The sequence below is a fragment of the Passer domesticus genome, chromosome Z (genome assembly GCF_036417665.1).
Source record: "Passer domesticus isolate bPasDom1 chromosome Z, bPasDom1.hap1, whole genome shotgun sequence".
NCBI lineage: Eukaryota > Metazoa > Chordata > Aves > Passeriformes > Passeridae > Passer > Passer domesticus.
The window spans coordinates 42,364,730-42,382,886 of record NC_087512.1 but is presented as its reverse complement, the minus strand read 5'-3'; the positions used below and the strand labels follow the sequence as shown (position 1 = coordinate 42,382,886).

Below are 18,157 nucleotides of genomic sequence, written 5' to 3'. Positions count from 1 at the left end.
TGCCTCTTAAGTTTGCAGTTTTAAAAGTCAATATATGTTCTCTATCTGTACTATGTGTAAAAGCAGTAACTTCACATAGGAGACTGACCTCAGGCTCATTCTTGCCTGGTTATACACTTCCAGTACTCTTGCCCGGTAGATCCCCCATGGATAGGCAGCATCCTGACAGCTGAAACCAGCTGTCACAGGTGTGTGGCAATTAAACACGGCACTTTTCCTGCCGTGCCCACAGCAGTTGTTTTAAGTCTTTATTTCCTGATAGCTGTTTTCCACATGCATTGGATAGAGTTTAAATTAACATAAGTTCTTAATTTCTTGGCTGGGCTTATATGAGTCTGTAACACTGAGATATTTTAAATTTGTCAGTCAGTTATTTGTCCTCAGTTGGACATTGTTTACGTTACCAAATAATCCATTCAAATATTTAAAAACAAGCATTCCAAGATCCAATTTGCATTCCAGTTTACTAGTCTATTGCCATTCTTCAAAATACAAGTATTGCCAAAAATGTTGTCAGTACCGTGCTATCTGCATATGATACATGCAGATACTGAAGTATTTTAATGTAAATATGAACAAAATATTTTCAAGAATTTTTGTATGCTTTTTTCAAAGGTTGTAGCCTTGGGATGCTAGCCAGACTTTGAACTGTAAAAGAGAGTATGAAGAATGCAGGATGTTTTTAACATAGACTGAACTGTGAGCAGATGGCTTCATTAAATTCTTTTTAGGCAAGGAAAGCAGTTGCTGCTTTTGGGACAAAATTGGCTTGAGCAACTACTTGTACTTTGTAATCCTAAGTGTGTGGCAGGTAGAATTTTGTACAACTCTGTGTAAAAAAATTGGTCCATGTACCTTCAAAATATACATGCAGGAGAGTGGTGTGAAATAATAGGCATGAATTAGGACAAAAGACTGAACATTTCATCGGTAAACTTTCTCTGTGTGTTTTTCTCTGCTAGTTGATTTTTTTTGTTCCTTGACCCCAGAATTCCCTTCTTTGCCACAAAATCCTTTGTTTTACTCTTTTTGTGCTTCCTTTCTGGAGAGCACAGTGGAAAACTACATTTATAACTAAATGTAACAAAATGGAGTTATAAGTGGCTTTTGAAGTAGAGTGATACCTGAAAGGTAATTTTCTTCTTTTCGAATATAAAAAACTTCTGGCAGAAGTGTATCAAGACCTTGGTTACGCAGGGTTTCAATGTTCTTGTGTTGATCAAAGTTTTGTTGTGTGTGCATTGTGAGCAACTTTTTGCTTTGCTTGTACCTAAGCTGCGGTTAGGTACTTGATGCTCAATTCTCTCCTGATCCTTCTAGCTCCAGTGTTAAAAAAGAACTTCTAAAGTTTGGGTAAAGGCAAGTACTCCCAAGTCACAATGTTTGAATGTGCTCCTACAAGTAGAATGTCTGTTGAGCTTCAAAGATAGCTTTAAGGAGGAGAATTTGAAGGGCTGTTAGGTCCGTTCAGAGTTGAGTGTTTCCTTTAATTTGTTGTCTTTAAAATTAAATTTGAAGGCAGTGAACCTGGTACCTCGGAAGACAGTGTCCTGCTATAATGCTAACTTTATTGGTATTGATTGCAGCATATCCATTCTTTTGCCTGTGAAATGCCTTTTCATTACAAATTAGATGTTAGCTTGTTTTAAGTAGTGGAGGAGGACTGGTGCATCTGCTTGGTGTGTTAAGGCTTGTCTGTTGGTATATGGTATATTCTGGGGAATGTAAAATAAGCTTCTTTGTTGGTTTCAACTCTGTTAAAATGCCTCTAGCAGATAATCTGGGGCAGTGGTGTTGGGATGAATTTGTTTTTTATGATTGAGTCAGGGGAATGCCTTTATTTATCAAGGTGCTTGTGTACCAGCTTGTTCACCATAATGAACCAAATAACTGAGCATAGTAGTTGTGTGGAAGTTTCTTGCGAATGTTAACATGTATTTGCATAATAGATCAAGACCATAGTTTTTAGCCAGGTTGCTTTTTTAAGGGTAAATTCGTAATGTACACATGCAGTGTGGAAACTGGCTGAGCCAGACATCATATTGCTGGAGGAAATTTTGTGCTTAATTAGAATCAATACATTCCACCATGAGAGTAGAAAATGACCTTGAGTTTTAGAGGATGAATTACTGGCGTGTTACTGGCCTTGTTTAAAGCTTCTCCCTGTGTTATTTGCACCCTGGATTCTCTTGTTAAGCTTTGTATGTCTATGATACTTTATTTTAAAATGCTGTCTTTGATCTGTGTGTTTTCCAGAAGTGTGTGTGGTACTAAGAGTGCTGGACAGACTTCTATTGTGATAGAAGTATCTGAGCAGATCCACTGTAAATGCAATTCTGGCCCTAGCTATCTCATGCCTGACATTGTCCATAAGACAAAGCTGTTGGACTTACCCTGGTTCATGTTTATGAAAACAGTCATGGCTGCAATTGGAGCAGTTTACCCTGCCCCACGGTGTATCAGGTATTCGCCAAAATTGGCAGCATTTTTCTTACTCTTTCTTCCTCTCTGCCTCTTTGTTGCTGACAGGTGCAGCGCTGCTTCGTAAGGTTGTGGGCACCCTAATGGGCAGGTGTTCTAGATTCTAGATTGCACCCATTTTCACCTTCCATTTGAACAAGAACTGAATGTTTTATAACCATAGTTTTGGTACATCACTCAGTGTTAGCAATATGTGCTGTGAAAAGTAGTCTTGTAAAACGCCAGGCCTTGCACGTCCTCTGGACAGGAACTCAGTCCTGTATTTATATGTCTGTCATTCTTTATTGATGTTTTGCAAACAAAGACTGCTAAGCCATTCAGACATCTGGGCTGAATCACATTTAACCAGCTTATGTGAGCGAATGTTTCTACCCATTCACGTAGTGAAATGTTTACTGCAAAGCCTGGGATGTTCTGTGCAGAGATGAATGGCTGAATGTGGTTATGATTTCACTGAATTCACTCAGCTTGTTCTAACTATGGTCTTTTCCTCATAAAGGCAGAAAAGATTGCCACTTTGCAGTCTAGGTTTAATCTTTCAACCCATGGAAATTCTCTGCTTTTGCTCTTGCTCTGTTTAGCTTCTGTCAACCACAGACGCTTTAGAAGCAGAAGCAAAGGAAAGGATGTCTGCAGACATTTTGCAGATCAGATGCCTCTTGTGTCTGGTGAGCCTTGGTTTGGATCAAATAGTACACAATATCTGAAAACATTTTTTTTTTCTAGTTTGGTAGTGTTTTTCTCTTCTAGTGGAGTAGATTTTCAACTTCCTTGAAACTGGAGATGTAATAATGATCTGTATTTTCAGAAGATGTCTGCTAAGACTGGAGTGTAAGTGATCTTAGTTGGAGTCTGCTTTGTTTCCAGATTTTTCCTAATATGCAGCAGAGGAAAATGAATCTGGTGTTCCCATATTCACTTCTGCAACTTTTACCTGGCTGTCCGTGCTGTAGGTCATAGATGTCAACAGCTTCACACTACAGTGCTCCAGAAGCAGGGTGGGAGGAAGGCCAGTACTGCAGGGATACAGCCTTAAGCCGTGGCTTCAGCTTGTGCTTGAGTAACTGCAGTTGCCTCTTCCATGTCCTTTTGCTCCCTTCCCTAACCTCTTGTGCTGCTGGTGCTGCTTCTCTTGAGTGTGATATTTATGATGATGGGACTGTAGAGTGTCCTGGTTAAAAATTTATTCTTCGTCTTATTCCCCTGAGATAGCTTTCTTCTGAACAGCTGTCTGGTTTTTAAATTTGATTTTTATTTTTACTTTTTATCTCCACTGTATTATGTGGCATGTTACTTGGCCAAACAAGCTGTGCCTGTTCTGTTCTTGTATTGTTCTCTTCAGTGCTTACTGCAAATCCTGCTAATCGGTGGTTGTTTCTGTTTCAGGTATAAAATACTGACTCATTGTTACATTAGCTTCCTCGAGTCCTGTTGATGGGCAGTGTGCACTGTGCAGATTATGAGTCTGAGTGCTGTGTAAACCCTGGCCTGACTATAGTATTGTTTGCAGAGTGGACTGGTATCTTGACTTTCAGGCCTGAAGATTTGACGTATCCTTCTTCTGCTGGTGATCAGCCTTCTGCAGTCTCATGGATATAATTGTCACAGACAGTCTTCTAAAGGTGACGTGTCATCCTTTCTAATCCAATAGAGTTTAATCTTCTGGACTACGAACAATTGACATTACTGAAATTGGATTTGGCAATATTTTATATTCTCTAAGCATTTTTATTAGCTGTTTACTGTTTAAATTTGCAAGCTAGCAGCAGAAACAACTCCATGTTCCTCCATAGTTTTGCTGCTATGAAGATCTCTTCCTTTGAAAATACTTTTTACGTTTTTAAGTCTTCCAGTGTGCTGCAGTAACACACTGAAGTGTTTGCTTTATCTGCTTTAATAGATCACTTTAAGGTCTAGTAATCTTATTTGTCTCAATTTCAAGATGGGAGGGCAAGGACTGGAGGACTACAGACTTTTACTGGATGAGCATTTCACCTGAAAAATACCATTCAGCTCTGGGTTGTTTAGTCTCAGTGAGGCAATCCAAATGATGCACATTTATTCCTTTAAATCATGCATCTCTGCTGTTGATATCTCAAGAATAGGCTACGTGCTTTGCTGTCTGAGAGATTGCTTCTTGATGCTTGTTGGTCTGAAAAATTATCATCCTGGAGTTAAAACTATGAAACAGGACCCTGCATAGCAATGGGAGAGAGAAGTCCACCTGACCTGTGCCTCTTCTGGCAGCGTGGAAGAGAATAGAGGGTCTGGCATGGGGTCTTCGCTTGCACTCGCACCTCTCGCTTATCACCAGCTCATGGAGAGGGGTTTATTTAGGGTACAGGGTTTGGCTGCTGGAGGACCAGATAGAGAGCTCTTGAGGGAGTAGGCACTTTTTCTAATCTGTCTGCATGCATATCCATGAGATTTTGGAGGGGTGTTTTCTAAGCTTGTGTGTCAGTACTGAAAGTGTGGTTGTACTACCCCTGTGGCTGGCGTGGGTCCTTCGGTGCAGTTGAAGGAGTCCTGTGCTGGCAAGGGAGTGGCTGCTGGAATGAGGTAGCTCTGGCAGCTGTCGAGGTAGCTGTGAAGGAGTGTGGTGAGTGGCTGAGAGATCCTCACAGAGGAGGGTGGAAAGTGATGGGAGGTGCTCACTTTCAAAAGCAAGCTGTACTACCAGCTCCTCAGACTGTTAAAGGGACAGATAAATAATGCTTATTAAACTTCTTTCTCCCCTGAAGCCTTATGAAGTGGCTTAGTAGGAGAGAACTATTTCACGAGTGACATAAGCATTAAGATGTCTAAGCTAAAAGCAGTGTAAACTTCCATTGAATTGCTGAAATTGCAACTTTTACAAGCCACATGAAAATCCTCACTAGGCAGGCTTCTCACCTTCTTTGTTTTGGGGTTACTGAAGTCTTCAAGTCTTTCTGATTAGTAAAATCTTGCTTTTTTGAGCTGTTGTTCAAGGGCCCTACCAAGTTAGAGGCTTTCATTGAGTCATTGTGACATTTCAGTAGTCTTCCTGAGCCAGGCTTTCACCAGCAGCCTCTGTGTACCACAGGAGCTGGTAGAGTGCTCTGCTCAGTAGCTGTTTCCCCACACGTGGTTGGTCACCTTATGTTTTTGCAGTTACTGTGTCCTTCAGAGATGATGCAGTTGATCCCAGGCTCTTGCACTCTTTCTCGGATATAGGACTGGCAACTACACTATCATGTATCAGAGGAGCTTGAACGTAATGCATATCTCTGAGCGCTGGAAAATGAACCAGAGCACTGGAGAGAAGACAGATGCCATTGACAGGTTCTGAGCCTTGGATGAAAAAAGACTCACCACCCATGGACTGGTCTGAGTGATTGCTAGTCAGCAGCTCATCTTGGTCAGGACCTGACCAGATTGTTTTCAGGACATGTATTCTCAGGAAGTGTCCTGTGAAGTGTGTCTCTTGTTAAACAGGAAGGACTCTTATAGGAAATGTTCCAAAAAATCCTGTAGTAGGTAGAATGAAGCAACCGGTTTTCATAGTTTGAGAAGCAGTGGGAGATGAATCTTTGGTTCCTTGAGCATCATGAGTAATTTGGAGAACTTAGATGAGTGCCAGCAAGATGAAACTTTTATGTCAATGATGAAACTTATTTCATATAAACCTAATTCTTTACCTTGTCAAAAGTTTGTTATTGTCTTGGTGAAGGTTCATTTTGAGCAGTACTTTCAAATGTTAACAGTTAAAATTTTTTGAATAATTTTAACAAAGGCAATTAAGGAATGGGTTTTTTTCCTGCTGAGGGGTGATGCCATTTAACATCACCTGAGGCAACACAGCATGACAAGTGTTTGCTTGCAGTTTTGAGGGAGGGGTCAACTGTTGTGAAATTGCATTACCATTTTCTGTCACTTAAATATTGGATATGCCACCAGCCTTTCAGAGCATGTTAGAATTCAAAAAAATCTTTAACTTATTCAGATACTTTTGAAGTGCCATGGCCTAAAAGAGCTAATGATAAAGTGCATAATTCCCATTGTGTTAGAAAGATAGAGAAGCTGTTTGAGCATAGGTACTCTGGTACCTATATTTTTTCTGCAGAGTGACTACTAGTTTCAGACTTTCTCAGAGAGCAATCAGGGAAGTTTTGTTATCAATAAGAGGCAGCTTCTGTTGTGCCTCAAGGTGTGCAGTTGGCTGACCTTGCTGGTGGGCAACATTGCATGCAAACTGTAATGCAGTTTCTTAAGTGTCACTGAATGACATATCTGTTGTTAAAGACAATGTTTTGCCAAGCAGAAATATGTCTGCAGCCTGTAAAAATAAGGGAGCTTAAATGAAGCTTGCTAGCAAACAGTCCCAACAGGAGACAGGATTCTTAGCAACAAAAATAATGAGATCTGTCATTCTGTCTTAAATTGTAGAGGAGTGCTAGCAAAGCAGCTAATACATGGATGTTAATCTCGAGTACTGATTTCAGTTTGTAGTGTGTATACTCATGGTTACCTTGGATGACTTCTAATAGATCTGCAAAAGCTACTTAAGAAAAGCGAGCTGATCTTTAGTAGATTTAAATTCTCAGTGCAAGTCTGCACATCCTCTAGGAAGCTTGAAGATTAGTGTTTGTTTTTTTTCACTAGTGGATTCAAAGAAGTCTAGGTAATAATTTGCTGGAAAGAAAACTGTATATCAGAAGTTGCTCCACAAATACCTAACCTTGCTGGATTCACATTTTAATAATGGGATGTTGTTTTGGGGTTCTTTTTTTGGCATAAACTCTGCAATAGTTTAAAGCTAATATTCCTATTAGAGAAAATTGGGGAAAGTGTCAAGGGAAAGTGAGAAGGAAAACAATGCTTTAATAAGAGTAATTAATTTGTTTACTGTATTAAGTCTGCCTTTTTCAAACAAAAATAAAAACCAAAACTACCAGATTTTTAGCAAGTAAGCTCCATAGCAATTGAAATTTAAATTTAGAAAATTAATACATCCACAAAGAACTTTAACCTTTAAAGTTTAATTTATTTGAATTAATGTATAAGGATGATACCTGTTTTGCTTTGTAGAAAGGGCCCATTTATTTTATAAGCCGTATGGAGGCTTTTGTTAGTTTCTTGCTTTATTAAGTGCGCTTTAGAAGAGAAGGGTATTTTGTGGTGTAAAATGATGCTTGGAATATAGACAGTGAAGGTGTCCTCTCGAGTCCTGTCTCTGCTTGTTCTGTGTTGTGCACCAAGGAAAGGGGATATAGCAGTCTTAAGGATGTTCTTCTTTGCATGTTTTACAGTATCTGATGACCTCAGAAAGTTATAAAGGGATACAGGGAAGCAGCTAATAGCTTGAACAACTCTGTAGAATCTGGTTCACAAGTAACATTAGTTGCCACTGAATTCTCTGACATGTCTCTCTTGTTTGGGATTAACTTTTGCATTTAACTCAGTTTAACCTAATTTTTCAACTCTGACATTTGAAATGTGAAAGCTGTAAGTGTTCTGGGGTGGGAATCTCTAGTTTGTGATAAGACATGAATGGTGGTTGCTGTGGCATTTGGAGGTCAGCATTGCTGAGGAAAGCTTTGTTTCTCTGTTGAGCCCTAAACCTTGTAGGAAGCACATAAATCTCATCTTGCCTCTAATGCCTTTGTGTAATTTTCCAGTTCTGCTTTTCTGTAATATTAAAAACCCCCAAATTTAGCTTTCAACAGCTAGAAACTTGTAGTAATTATCTGTTTTATCAACAGAGTTTGAGGCAGAACCTCTGTGGTGTGCATATCTCATATCTTTTCTGTTAAAATATCTACAATGGTAGTGCAAACAAGGTTTTCCAAGTTAATTATCGAGTGTTATAATGACTTTCTCTGCAGCATTTCATTTGGCATAAGAAAAAGCTCATTTTAGGCTTTGCAGGAGTTAAAATCCCAGTAATGCTCATGAGAATGTTCTGCGAGCAAAGCTTCTATTAATCCTATTCCTGACACGCTCACACATAATTTGATGTGAAACCTGAAGCACTTGTACTGAAAGATCTGCACCTGTGTTTTTGGATGTATGGAAAGCAGTGATATGGGCACAAATTGATACCCAGTTACTAGGTAAAGGTCAGAATGACCTTTGCATTATTAATATCAGCACAAGGGTTGTATTGAGGCAGGAACAGTTATGATCAATGCTGTGTAACCCCGCAGAATAGATGTAACAGCACATAATTAATCACTGCATTTGTGGAAGATCAGAGGGTTTTGTTTTTGTTTTTTTTTTTTTTCCATACTCCTGAGTCATTGCTGAGTTGTTGCTGACTGAGTTCTGCTTATGTTTAACAAGTTCAGGTCTGTGCAAACATTTTTGTATTTGCTGGTATCTATAATTTCTTTGTGTATCTTATAGAAGAGTGCAGATTCCCTGGCTGTACGTAGTTTAAAAAAGAGCAAAAGTTATTAGTGAGCAATGGTAAAATAATCTAAGGATGATTTCTAAAATCTGTGTCTGTGCTGTCTGTGGCAAGCACTAGCAGCGTATTTCAGAAGTATATTTCTGTTACTTTTCAGCATAAAAATTGAGAGGATTGATACAGAGTTTTTAACACAGTGAAAAAGGATAATAACCAGATCTTAAACATAGCAAAATCCCAAACCTTTTAAAATGCTTGCCATTGAAGCTGTTTGCATTAGCTGTATCTGTTAAGTGAGATGATGAGTTTTTAAATTTCAGGGCTATTTTACTGTTTCTTGCTTTGTAAGAAAACATGAATTGCATTTTGCTGTTGGAGGTGATTCCAGCTGTTTAAAACAACCCTTGCAGTGTGTGGTGAATTCTGAATTTTGACCTTAGACCTCATGTGTCGTGTTTTGAGTGAGGTTGGCTGGGAAATGTGGTTGTGCCATGGCATGTCATCTTTGCCAGTCCTTAGGGACAGTAGAACTTCTTAAATATGCTAGCAAGTCTAATGGTAACATGCTTTTGGCAATTGTTTAAGCTGATGAGAAGGAATTGTAGTTGCTTGTCACTGGCAGAATAAAGGAAGTTGTTTTCGTAATGATGTTGCAGCAGAAGAGCAGTGTTTACTGTTGGGGAAGTGATGTTACCCTTGGGTGGACTTCTGTCTTTTCAACATCTTTTTCAGCAGGCAGTCCTGCAGAAAGCTCCGTACCTCATGGGTGCTATACAGCATTAGAGATGTCTGTCACAGGTCTAGTCATATACAGCCCTCAGACCTTCAGGGTTTTCTTTCATGGACCAGGATCTGTCATCTCTTCCTCACTTTTTCTTATTTTGGCCCTGAGATGAGGCAAGGAGGACTTGGAGTCAGTCTAACACTTGGCACTCCCGTTTTTTCCCCTTGCCCAAGGAAGACCCAGACTTAACGTTTCCCATAGCGTTGCACTTGTATTTCAATCTGCCACAAGCTGTCATGGCTGCTGAAAGGGACACTCTGTGTGGATTTAAACTCCCTTGATCCAGCCCCTCCCCAAACCAGATTTTTAGCCTGTGGAGGTTGATCAGTTGACCTCCCTGATTAGTTGCACACTGGTGTAGGTCTGGATGGGGAGTTACGGATGGAGACCAGAGGACACAGAGGCGGCCAGAGGCAGGATGGCTTAAGTAAGCAGGCTGGACACTTTGCCACTGCAAGGAACAAGAGCAGTGATCTTGCTGTTTTTCCCAGCCCCATTTCAGGGACCCAGGGGATGATTGTTTTAAGCCATTCACCCTGGCACATTGCTAAATTTATGATGACTGTCTTAAAACCCAGAAGTTCATGTAATTTATGAGCTGGTGTCTAGGATCTACAGAGCCTAAATGTACTGTTTTAACAAGAGTGAGTTATCTCATCCTGCAAGTGGAATACGGCAGGAGAAAGAGGAAAAAAATTGTTACCTGGTGGTAGACCAGGTGTGAGGGCCGAGAATGTCAGACTCTACTTGCGTCAGTGCAATGAAACTTGAAAAACTGCATTGCTTCTTTATGCTGTTGCTGTTGTATCTGAAAAGAGAGCTTCACATTTGTTGTCTGAAAGTCACATATCAAAGAATGGGTATGGAAAGCAAAAATAAGATGTTTTTGTTATTTTCACTAATGCAAGGGTAAGCAGACCTGAGGGAAACTACCAGTTTTATGGTATGTTGTTTTTAATTCTTTATTCTCTATCAGGTTTTCAGTGGAAATAAGTTTAGAAGCCAGGACTGTGTTTGCTTTGAGAAGATTCCCTATATGACTTTATTAAATGAGTGGGTGACAGGAAAACAGGAATTTAAGTTCTTTGTAAGTCTTAATATCCCTGTCTTCTGTCATACAGAAACCCAAGTGGTGAAACTTGCTGCTGAAAAAGCAGCTTCCCAAACAAACAGCACGTGCATAGAGGCACTGACTTGTCAGTTCTTGGAGCTTTGGAAAGAGAATTGACAGCATTTGGTGGTGACTCTTCAGCTAGCTGCCAAAGAAATACAGTTAATTGACGAAAAGGCATTTTGAAAGAGGGCTTTATTGCACCACCTTCAATGTGTGTAATGCCAGATGGAGGAAAAATTGCATGGATTTTACAAAAGTTCAGGCAGCATGATTCATGAAATACGAAGGTGGATTTGTGTGATTGGCAGTAGAAGCAACTCTGTGGAGGAACAGGTAAAGCACCTGGGAGTGGTGATACTTCCATCCCCTTTCTGCATCCAAAACTGTGAACTCAAAATCACAGACCTGTTTGGCATTTTGTTGTTGTAGTTCTTCATCCCAAGCGTAACTGGGAATGTGGTACAGGTGGATTCAAGAATGTATTAATTTCTTTGTGGTCCATTCAGGTTGCCTTGCTATATTGAATGGGCATGTTTTTGTTATGCTATGAAGTGTTGTCCTCACCAGTTCTAGTGACATTCTCATTATGATTTGTGCAATTGAACACGAGAGGAAGATAGTTTCAAAGTGGCATGTGTGATAAAGCAGGTGTGATGCATGATAGTAAGGTAAACATACTCAGAACTAGGACAAATATTACCTGCACATAAGTCAGAGATGTCCTTGCATAACTAGCATAACTTGCAGTGCTTGAGGAAATCCCTTTTTATAGCTTTTTAGGGTCTTTTTGGACACAAACAGTTTTGTTTTGGTTTTACAAAAAATGGGTGCATTCCACCTGTGAATTTTAATTAGGATTTTTTTTAATAGTAGATAACACTGCAAGGTTCAATTTCTGATATTTTTATAGCCAAAGACAGTTAAGTTTTGTTTTTGTTACTTATCCACTGTTTTGAATAACTTGGTTCAAATTCCCTACTTCAGCAACCTTGTGCAACCCCCTCAGGGAGGCTGTGCTGGGTCTTACACAACCAGGGAGCTGACTCTGACTCCCTGAACTGAAGTTGCCTTTTTCATCCAACACAGACCCTTTTTCTCAGGACTGACAGGTAACCTCTTCCAAGGCTTCTCTTTAGGGTGCAAAATGTTTTGCTGTGCAGTTGAAGAAGTACTAGTTTGTAATTATGTGTTTAGGTGAAAATTCCTCCTCTTTTTCCTTCTGTTGCATTTAATGCCAAATAACTTTAGGGAATTAAAAAGAAAAAGGAAGGCAGTGTTTCAAATGTGCTTTTAAAACTAGTTTAAAGCTGGTTTTGCATAGTGTCCCTGAGCAGCACATGGTGTTGACAGCGTGTAGGAATATGTACAGTCTAACAGGTTGAGTGTTCTCAGTGGTCCAGCTGGCCTAGAGATACTTTGGTAGTGAAAACTGCTGCTGTGTCAAAAAGGTAATTGTTGTATTTACCTCCTCTGAGAGTCAAGAAACAAGAACCTGTCAGTAACTGGCATATTTTGTTAAAAGCTGGCTTGAAAGCATGAAAACCTAGAAACTGATTATGGACAAGTGTTTTTCTGCACTGTCAAGATAGTAAAATATTCAGTTCTAAAGAATGTGAAAGATTGTTCATGTCTTGTGGTTTTGGTTTTTTTTTTTGTGGGGGGGGCTTTTTTGTTGTTGTTTTGGTTTGGTTTTTTGGGGGGTGGGTGTGGTTTGGTTTTTTTTTTTTTGGGGAGGGGGCCCTGTATTTCTCAAGGCAAGAGAGAAAAATGCCAAGATAGCATTGAAAAACACTAAATATGAAACACTGTGAAGTCTAGGTACCTTGCAATCTGTGTTTAGATAACTCTTAAACATATTCAAACTGACCTGTCAACACTGCTAATGCAGTTTATGTAAACAATCCAGAAAGTAAAACCAGGAAGTACTCTAGTATTACACAGTTGAAAAGGAACAAAAGTTCTCTGAAAGTGACAAAATTGATTTGCTTATTTGATCTAAGCTCTTAAGAAAGCAGGTGGTATAATACAGCATGTTGATCTTAATTTTAGCTTTCCTGGGTTGGCATGTTGTCAGAATGAATATGTAAATAGGTATCTTCTCTCACCAATATTAGAAGATGTTTCACCATAATTGGGCATCTGATAGTCTGTTGGATAAGACACGTGTTTTTGTGCGTCTTTGGGGGCATTTTAGCTGTTGATTTTCCTTTAGGAACCTTAAAGAACATCTTATAAAGAACAACAATGAAAAATGCAGGCAGAATTTAGACTTCTGTTTTCTGTTACGTTTAATTTAATGATAAAGAATAAGATTTAGAGGCTTATCTGCTGTTCTTGTTGTTTAGGTTTTTTAACCAGCAAATAATTTCCCACATTGCTCCTTTTCTGATAGAAGGAGAAGGAGACATGGATTACATGGGATTTTATGACAAGAGGGGTAGTAATTTTGTCCTTTATATTGATCTTGTTGAAATAGAAAAATTGTTGATTGTGGAGGTGGTCACAGTGATCTCTGCTCTCCAAAGACTGTTTGTGTATTGACCAGAATATTGTAGTGTTCCTTCTGAACTTTTTTCTTCCCTGAGTGAAGGCTGTTTGAATACATAAAATTTTTACATGTCTCTGAAGTGGTGCCTTAAAAAGATTAATCTCAAGCCAAAGTGCTGGTACTGGTTACTTTCTTTATGCATTTGTTCATCCTTGTTTCATCTTTCATGCACTGTGGATGTTGGTGTCACACAGTTGTGTTGGTGTTCTCTGCCTTTACTGTAATTTTCTTCAGAACCATTACCATGCTTTTTATTAAAATATTCTTGTGTTGATATTTGTACAGTATGGTAACTGGAAGAAAGCTGAAATTGTGAAACCCACTCAGATCCTTTCCTGAAGAAGGCTTGGGATGCATAGGTACTATCATGAAAGCTCCCATTCACTTATATGGAAGTTAAGTTGCTTAATTACAGATTCTCTTAATATCCTTAAGAATGGAGAAACTCTTATCATGGCAGTAGCTGGCCCAACCTTGATATTCTTATTGGGATTCTTGTGTTGTTGGGATGCAGGAGGTGTTTGTAGCTCTCTGCCACCAGTTTAGTCTCTATATTTTTCTTGGCTGTTTTGAAGATGCTTGTGAGATCTGAGGAGTGCTGAGGTGACAGAAAGTAAAACTGAGGATCCCAGCAGAGTTTGGGTGAGATAGAGCTGTCTTTTTGAGATCTAACTGAGCTTTTTTCACTTCACTGTTTCAGAACAAGGTTTAGCATAGGCTTCTGCTTCAGGTTAAAGCTCAAGAACTTATTTTTCCTACAATGTTTAGGAAAAGTAGACGGGTGAGTAAGGAAGTAAATGGGTCTGTGAAATGAAGATTTTTCAATAGAAAGTAAACTTTGCAGGCAGGAAAGGGGAAGAAAAAATTTGAGCTTTGCTCTCCAAGTATTGTAGCACGTTTGTTACTTGATTTTTCACCCCCAGTGTCTTGCACAGGTGGTGCAGGTATAATCACCAGCCCCATCCAGAGTGGGTGGGGGCAGTGTCAGCAGCAGTTATTTTAGTGTTTCAGATCAATTATTTAAATATAGGATGGTAATATGCACTGTTCTTGAAGTTTGTAGTCTAGCCTACCTTTTCATGTAATTCAAAACTCTTAAAACCACACATAGCATTAACAGGAAAGTTCTTAGTCACAGACGCTGTCTGTGAGCAGCTGTCTGTGCAGTCTTACTCATAGCTGTATGTTGGCTTTATTGTGGCTTCTATATAAGCTTTTAAAATAGTTTTTCTAAGAAAGCCAGTATGCATAGGTTGTGGCTGACTTGAAACAGAGGTACCAAATATAGGTCTAGTTGTGATTATCAAGGTATTTATCTGAAAATGGTATTTCAGTAAGGTGTATAGTGCTGTAGCACTAAAAATGTTCCCAAACCTAAAAATTGCCCCCATGGGCTCCCAAAGAGACTTCCAAGTAAAGAAAATTTGTTTATAAGCTAGTTTTCTTGAGTTTCCTTTCTTTTTCTCTTCATTTAGAATCACAAGGACCTGGTTATAGCAGGCATGTGCTTGAATAGAAAATGAAAGAAATGCTGCTGATCTGGATGGTAATTGATGTGCAGGAGGAAAAGTAGTACATGGTAGTTGGTTTTGGATTTTAATTTTTTTTTAAGGCAACTAGGATGTAACAGCCAGAAGTACCTTGTAATACGTTAATGTGGTTTGGAATTTGACAGATTAGAAGCCCTTCAAATAAATAAAGGGTATGGAAACACACATAATATGAAGGATTGTGGATATTTTATGAAAAATTTCGTTAAGGTGACTATGCCTTTATTCTACATAATGTATTCCAGGCTGTCTTTCATTTATAATCCAGTAGGTGTTTTCTTTAATCTTTGAAGACTTATTCACAGTTGTCAAAATAATGAGGTATTCGTGGTGTAGTTTTTCTCCCCAAGCTTAAGTAATCATTGCCAGAAGAAACAGTTTAGAGGGGTTTTTTTTTCTCATAAGTTTAGACTTAAGTACTTGCAGTATCTGCTGGAATGGAAAGGATCACTTGTGAGGTTCGGGTCGAACAAGAGCCCCCTGAAGGATGTCTGCCAACCTGCAGTGCTCACATGGATGTTTAATTTCATGCTCAAATCTGAGTTGGATTAAAGGTCTTAATTATGTCATGGCTTCTGGCAAGCTGGGAGTAGTTTCTTGTGTGTAGCATGGCTACAGGTGGTGTCTTGACAGGCAGGCAGTGGCAGTGTGACCAAAGGAGAAGAATGAGCCCCTACTTGCAAACCACCCTTCAACTTAGCCCAGCCACCCTCGCACCCAGCCCCGTGCCTGTGGATTTCTCTGCTGGAAACACTGATTGGTTACTGGCCCCTTCCCAAGGTCCACACTGAGGAAGGATGGACTGCTCATAGGAGGTGAGCTTGGAAATCCTAACAGCTCCTCTGCCTCTTATCATCCCCATGGAGATCCAGAGGCTGTCTGAGAGGTGCTCTGACCTCCAGCCATCTGCCACCTGTCTTTCAATCCCCGGTGACCTCAGATCAGAAACCTGGAGCTATTTGCCGAGACTTGAAAACCTCCATGTCGGGCTGTTACTTAATTTAAAGTAAGCCAGGAAAGTATACAGGTCAGCTGATTTGCTGCTAGGCTTTTCAGAGGAGTTTCACACCTACTCTAGCTATTCATTTAGATGCAAGTGCTTTGTTAAGTGAAAGTGCTTGTACAAGCTGTAGGCTGCTGGAAGCTTTCTCAAGAGAGGTAAACGAGAATTTTCTTTTTCCCTTAAGGTACCTGAAGCTAAAATAGATTATTATAGTTTGTTCTGGGACCATAAGCTGTATGGAGGCGTACTTGGATCTGAAAACTCCAGTAGCAATAGTGGCTATGTTGATTGATAGCCTCTTGTGGCAAGCAGGATTTTTTGGTAAATTTTACTTATTCACTTCAGTACTGAGTAGCTAAAGCCATAGAGGTGATCTGGTGTAAGTTGGTTTGTAGAGAGCTTCATAACTGGTCAGATGATTTACAGCTTGCCTTTTCTAGTTCGTTTTCAAGAGAATGAAAGGTGGATGGGGTTTTTTTAACATCAAAAGTAAATCAGTTACATTCTGCTACTGTTTAGTAGCAGGCTGTTAATAACATTGATGGGTGTAATGGATTTTTGTGGGGTATCTTGTTCAAAAAAGGTTGAGGGGAGAATCAGACTACCTCACCCCCTTTATATAGCCCAAAATGTACTGAAAAATACTACTTTTTTAAGCAAAAGTGTGTTTGATGTAGCTGTTTAATGCCTTTTACTATAGTGGTAGTCACAAAACATGCGCTGTTGAAGATCTCTGGAAAAGACCATGTACAGGCTCTCCCTTAGAGACAGACCTGCAGTACTGAGCTGCTTCTTACAATTTTCTCTAGCCTTCTTCTTTTGAGGCTTCTGTCTTCTGAGCCATTATAATATTCTGGGACATGAATTAAGCCTTCAGAAGTGCAACGGAGATTTTTTTTTGTCAGGTGCACCATCTTACCACTTGCATCTGTGGGAACCCCTTTACTATTGACTATAGTGAAATCTACGTCAGACTGTCAGTGACTTGCATTTAAAAAACACTATCTCTTCACATGGCTCAGCCTTCTAAAAATGCTTTTATGAGCATCAGGAAATACATATGAATACAGTCTGATGTAACAGTGTTGGGATAAGTGCTTTGTTGTGTCCAGTTGTGATTGCTTCAGAGTGGCCCACTGTTGACCTGTGATTACAGCAAAATAAATACAAGCATGCTGGGTGTTGTTGTCAGTATCCGGAGCCTCTTTCCTAAGCTGGTGCATAATGCCATTCTTTAATAATGGAGGAAAGTGCTGGAACTGATTTATATGAATTTTGTAAAGGTAGTTGTTTTTGAGGCTAGCTGGTGTCTAACCTCTCTAGTACTTCCCATACCAGCATGTGAGGGGTCCCAGACTCTTCCTGATATCAGTAATTGCTACTGCAATGCAAATACTGAATAATTTTGTGCTGGGTAGATATCAGCCAGCTTGGGATAGGAGATACAAATTGAGTTTTAAAAGGGCTGATGTGTCTGCTTTTTATCAGGTCTGCTTAATATTTTTTTGGTGTTAAGTGCAATGTCAGGATCTTGGCTCACTGGATGCAAATGTAGCAGTTCTGGGTTTTGTCAGGAATGTTCTGCCTTGGAAATCTGGAAAACAAAAGCCAAACTTTTGGGGGAGGATTTATTTTAATTCCTATATCAAAACTTGCCTTTCAGGATTATGTGGTACTGATGTCAAAGCCTGTTTCTTACCTCTTTCCAGAAAGGACGTTTTTCTGACGGCTTCCCAGCTCTGGAGTGTGCAGGAGGCTCTGAAGGGTGGCAGGTATGTACATTGAAACCAGAGGTACATCCCCACAGCAAGGAGGGCTGTGTTGGATTCGTGGTGACTGTTACAGGTGTCCTTGTTAGCAGAAGCTAATAAATGTACTTCAAGAATACTGGGGACTAGTGCATACTGAAAAATGTAAATCAGAATTGAATTGAATTATAAATTGATTTATTATATTCCTTTGCTTCAAGACCAAAATACTCAGGACACTTACCAGGAAGGACTTCTTTCACTCAGGAACATACTCTGTATTTACCTGTTCTTTAGTTACCACTAAAAGGTCATTTTCAGGGTTGCACCTCCTCTGTGTTATGTGGTTTATATGTATGAAGGGGTCCTGGCCTTGCTTTTGGAGATGTTGGACTCTGAAAGTGTTCCTGGACAGCCAGCATAGTTTTTTTTAAGGCACATATACCTGTTAATTTAGACAAGCAGGTACTTTCACATATGCCATTAACTGCCAGGAGGCATCTTCAAATGACTAATTTAGTCCTATGAGCCCAAGAAAAAATGACAAAGAAACTGAGCA

The 18,157-nt window shown here is 39.6% G+C and overlaps 1 protein-coding gene across 10 annotated transcripts in view; it reads left to right on the top strand.

The window, feature by feature from the left end:
- The window catches only part of SEMA4D (semaphorin 4D), a 99,093-nt gene that overhangs the window by 38,005 nt on the left and 42,931 nt on the right, over positions 1–18,157 (top strand). For all 10 annotated transcript variants that reach the window (XM_064404486.1, XM_064404485.1, XM_064404487.1 and 7 more), the window contains exon 2: positions 17,560–17,622. Coding sequence is in view for 1 of the 10 variants with exons in the window: in XM_064404484.1 (XP_064260554.1) it covers positions 17,560–17,622 (63 nt within the window). In the remaining 9 variants the exon portion in view is untranslated. The remainder of the gene's footprint in view (positions 1–17,559; positions 17,623–18,157) is intronic.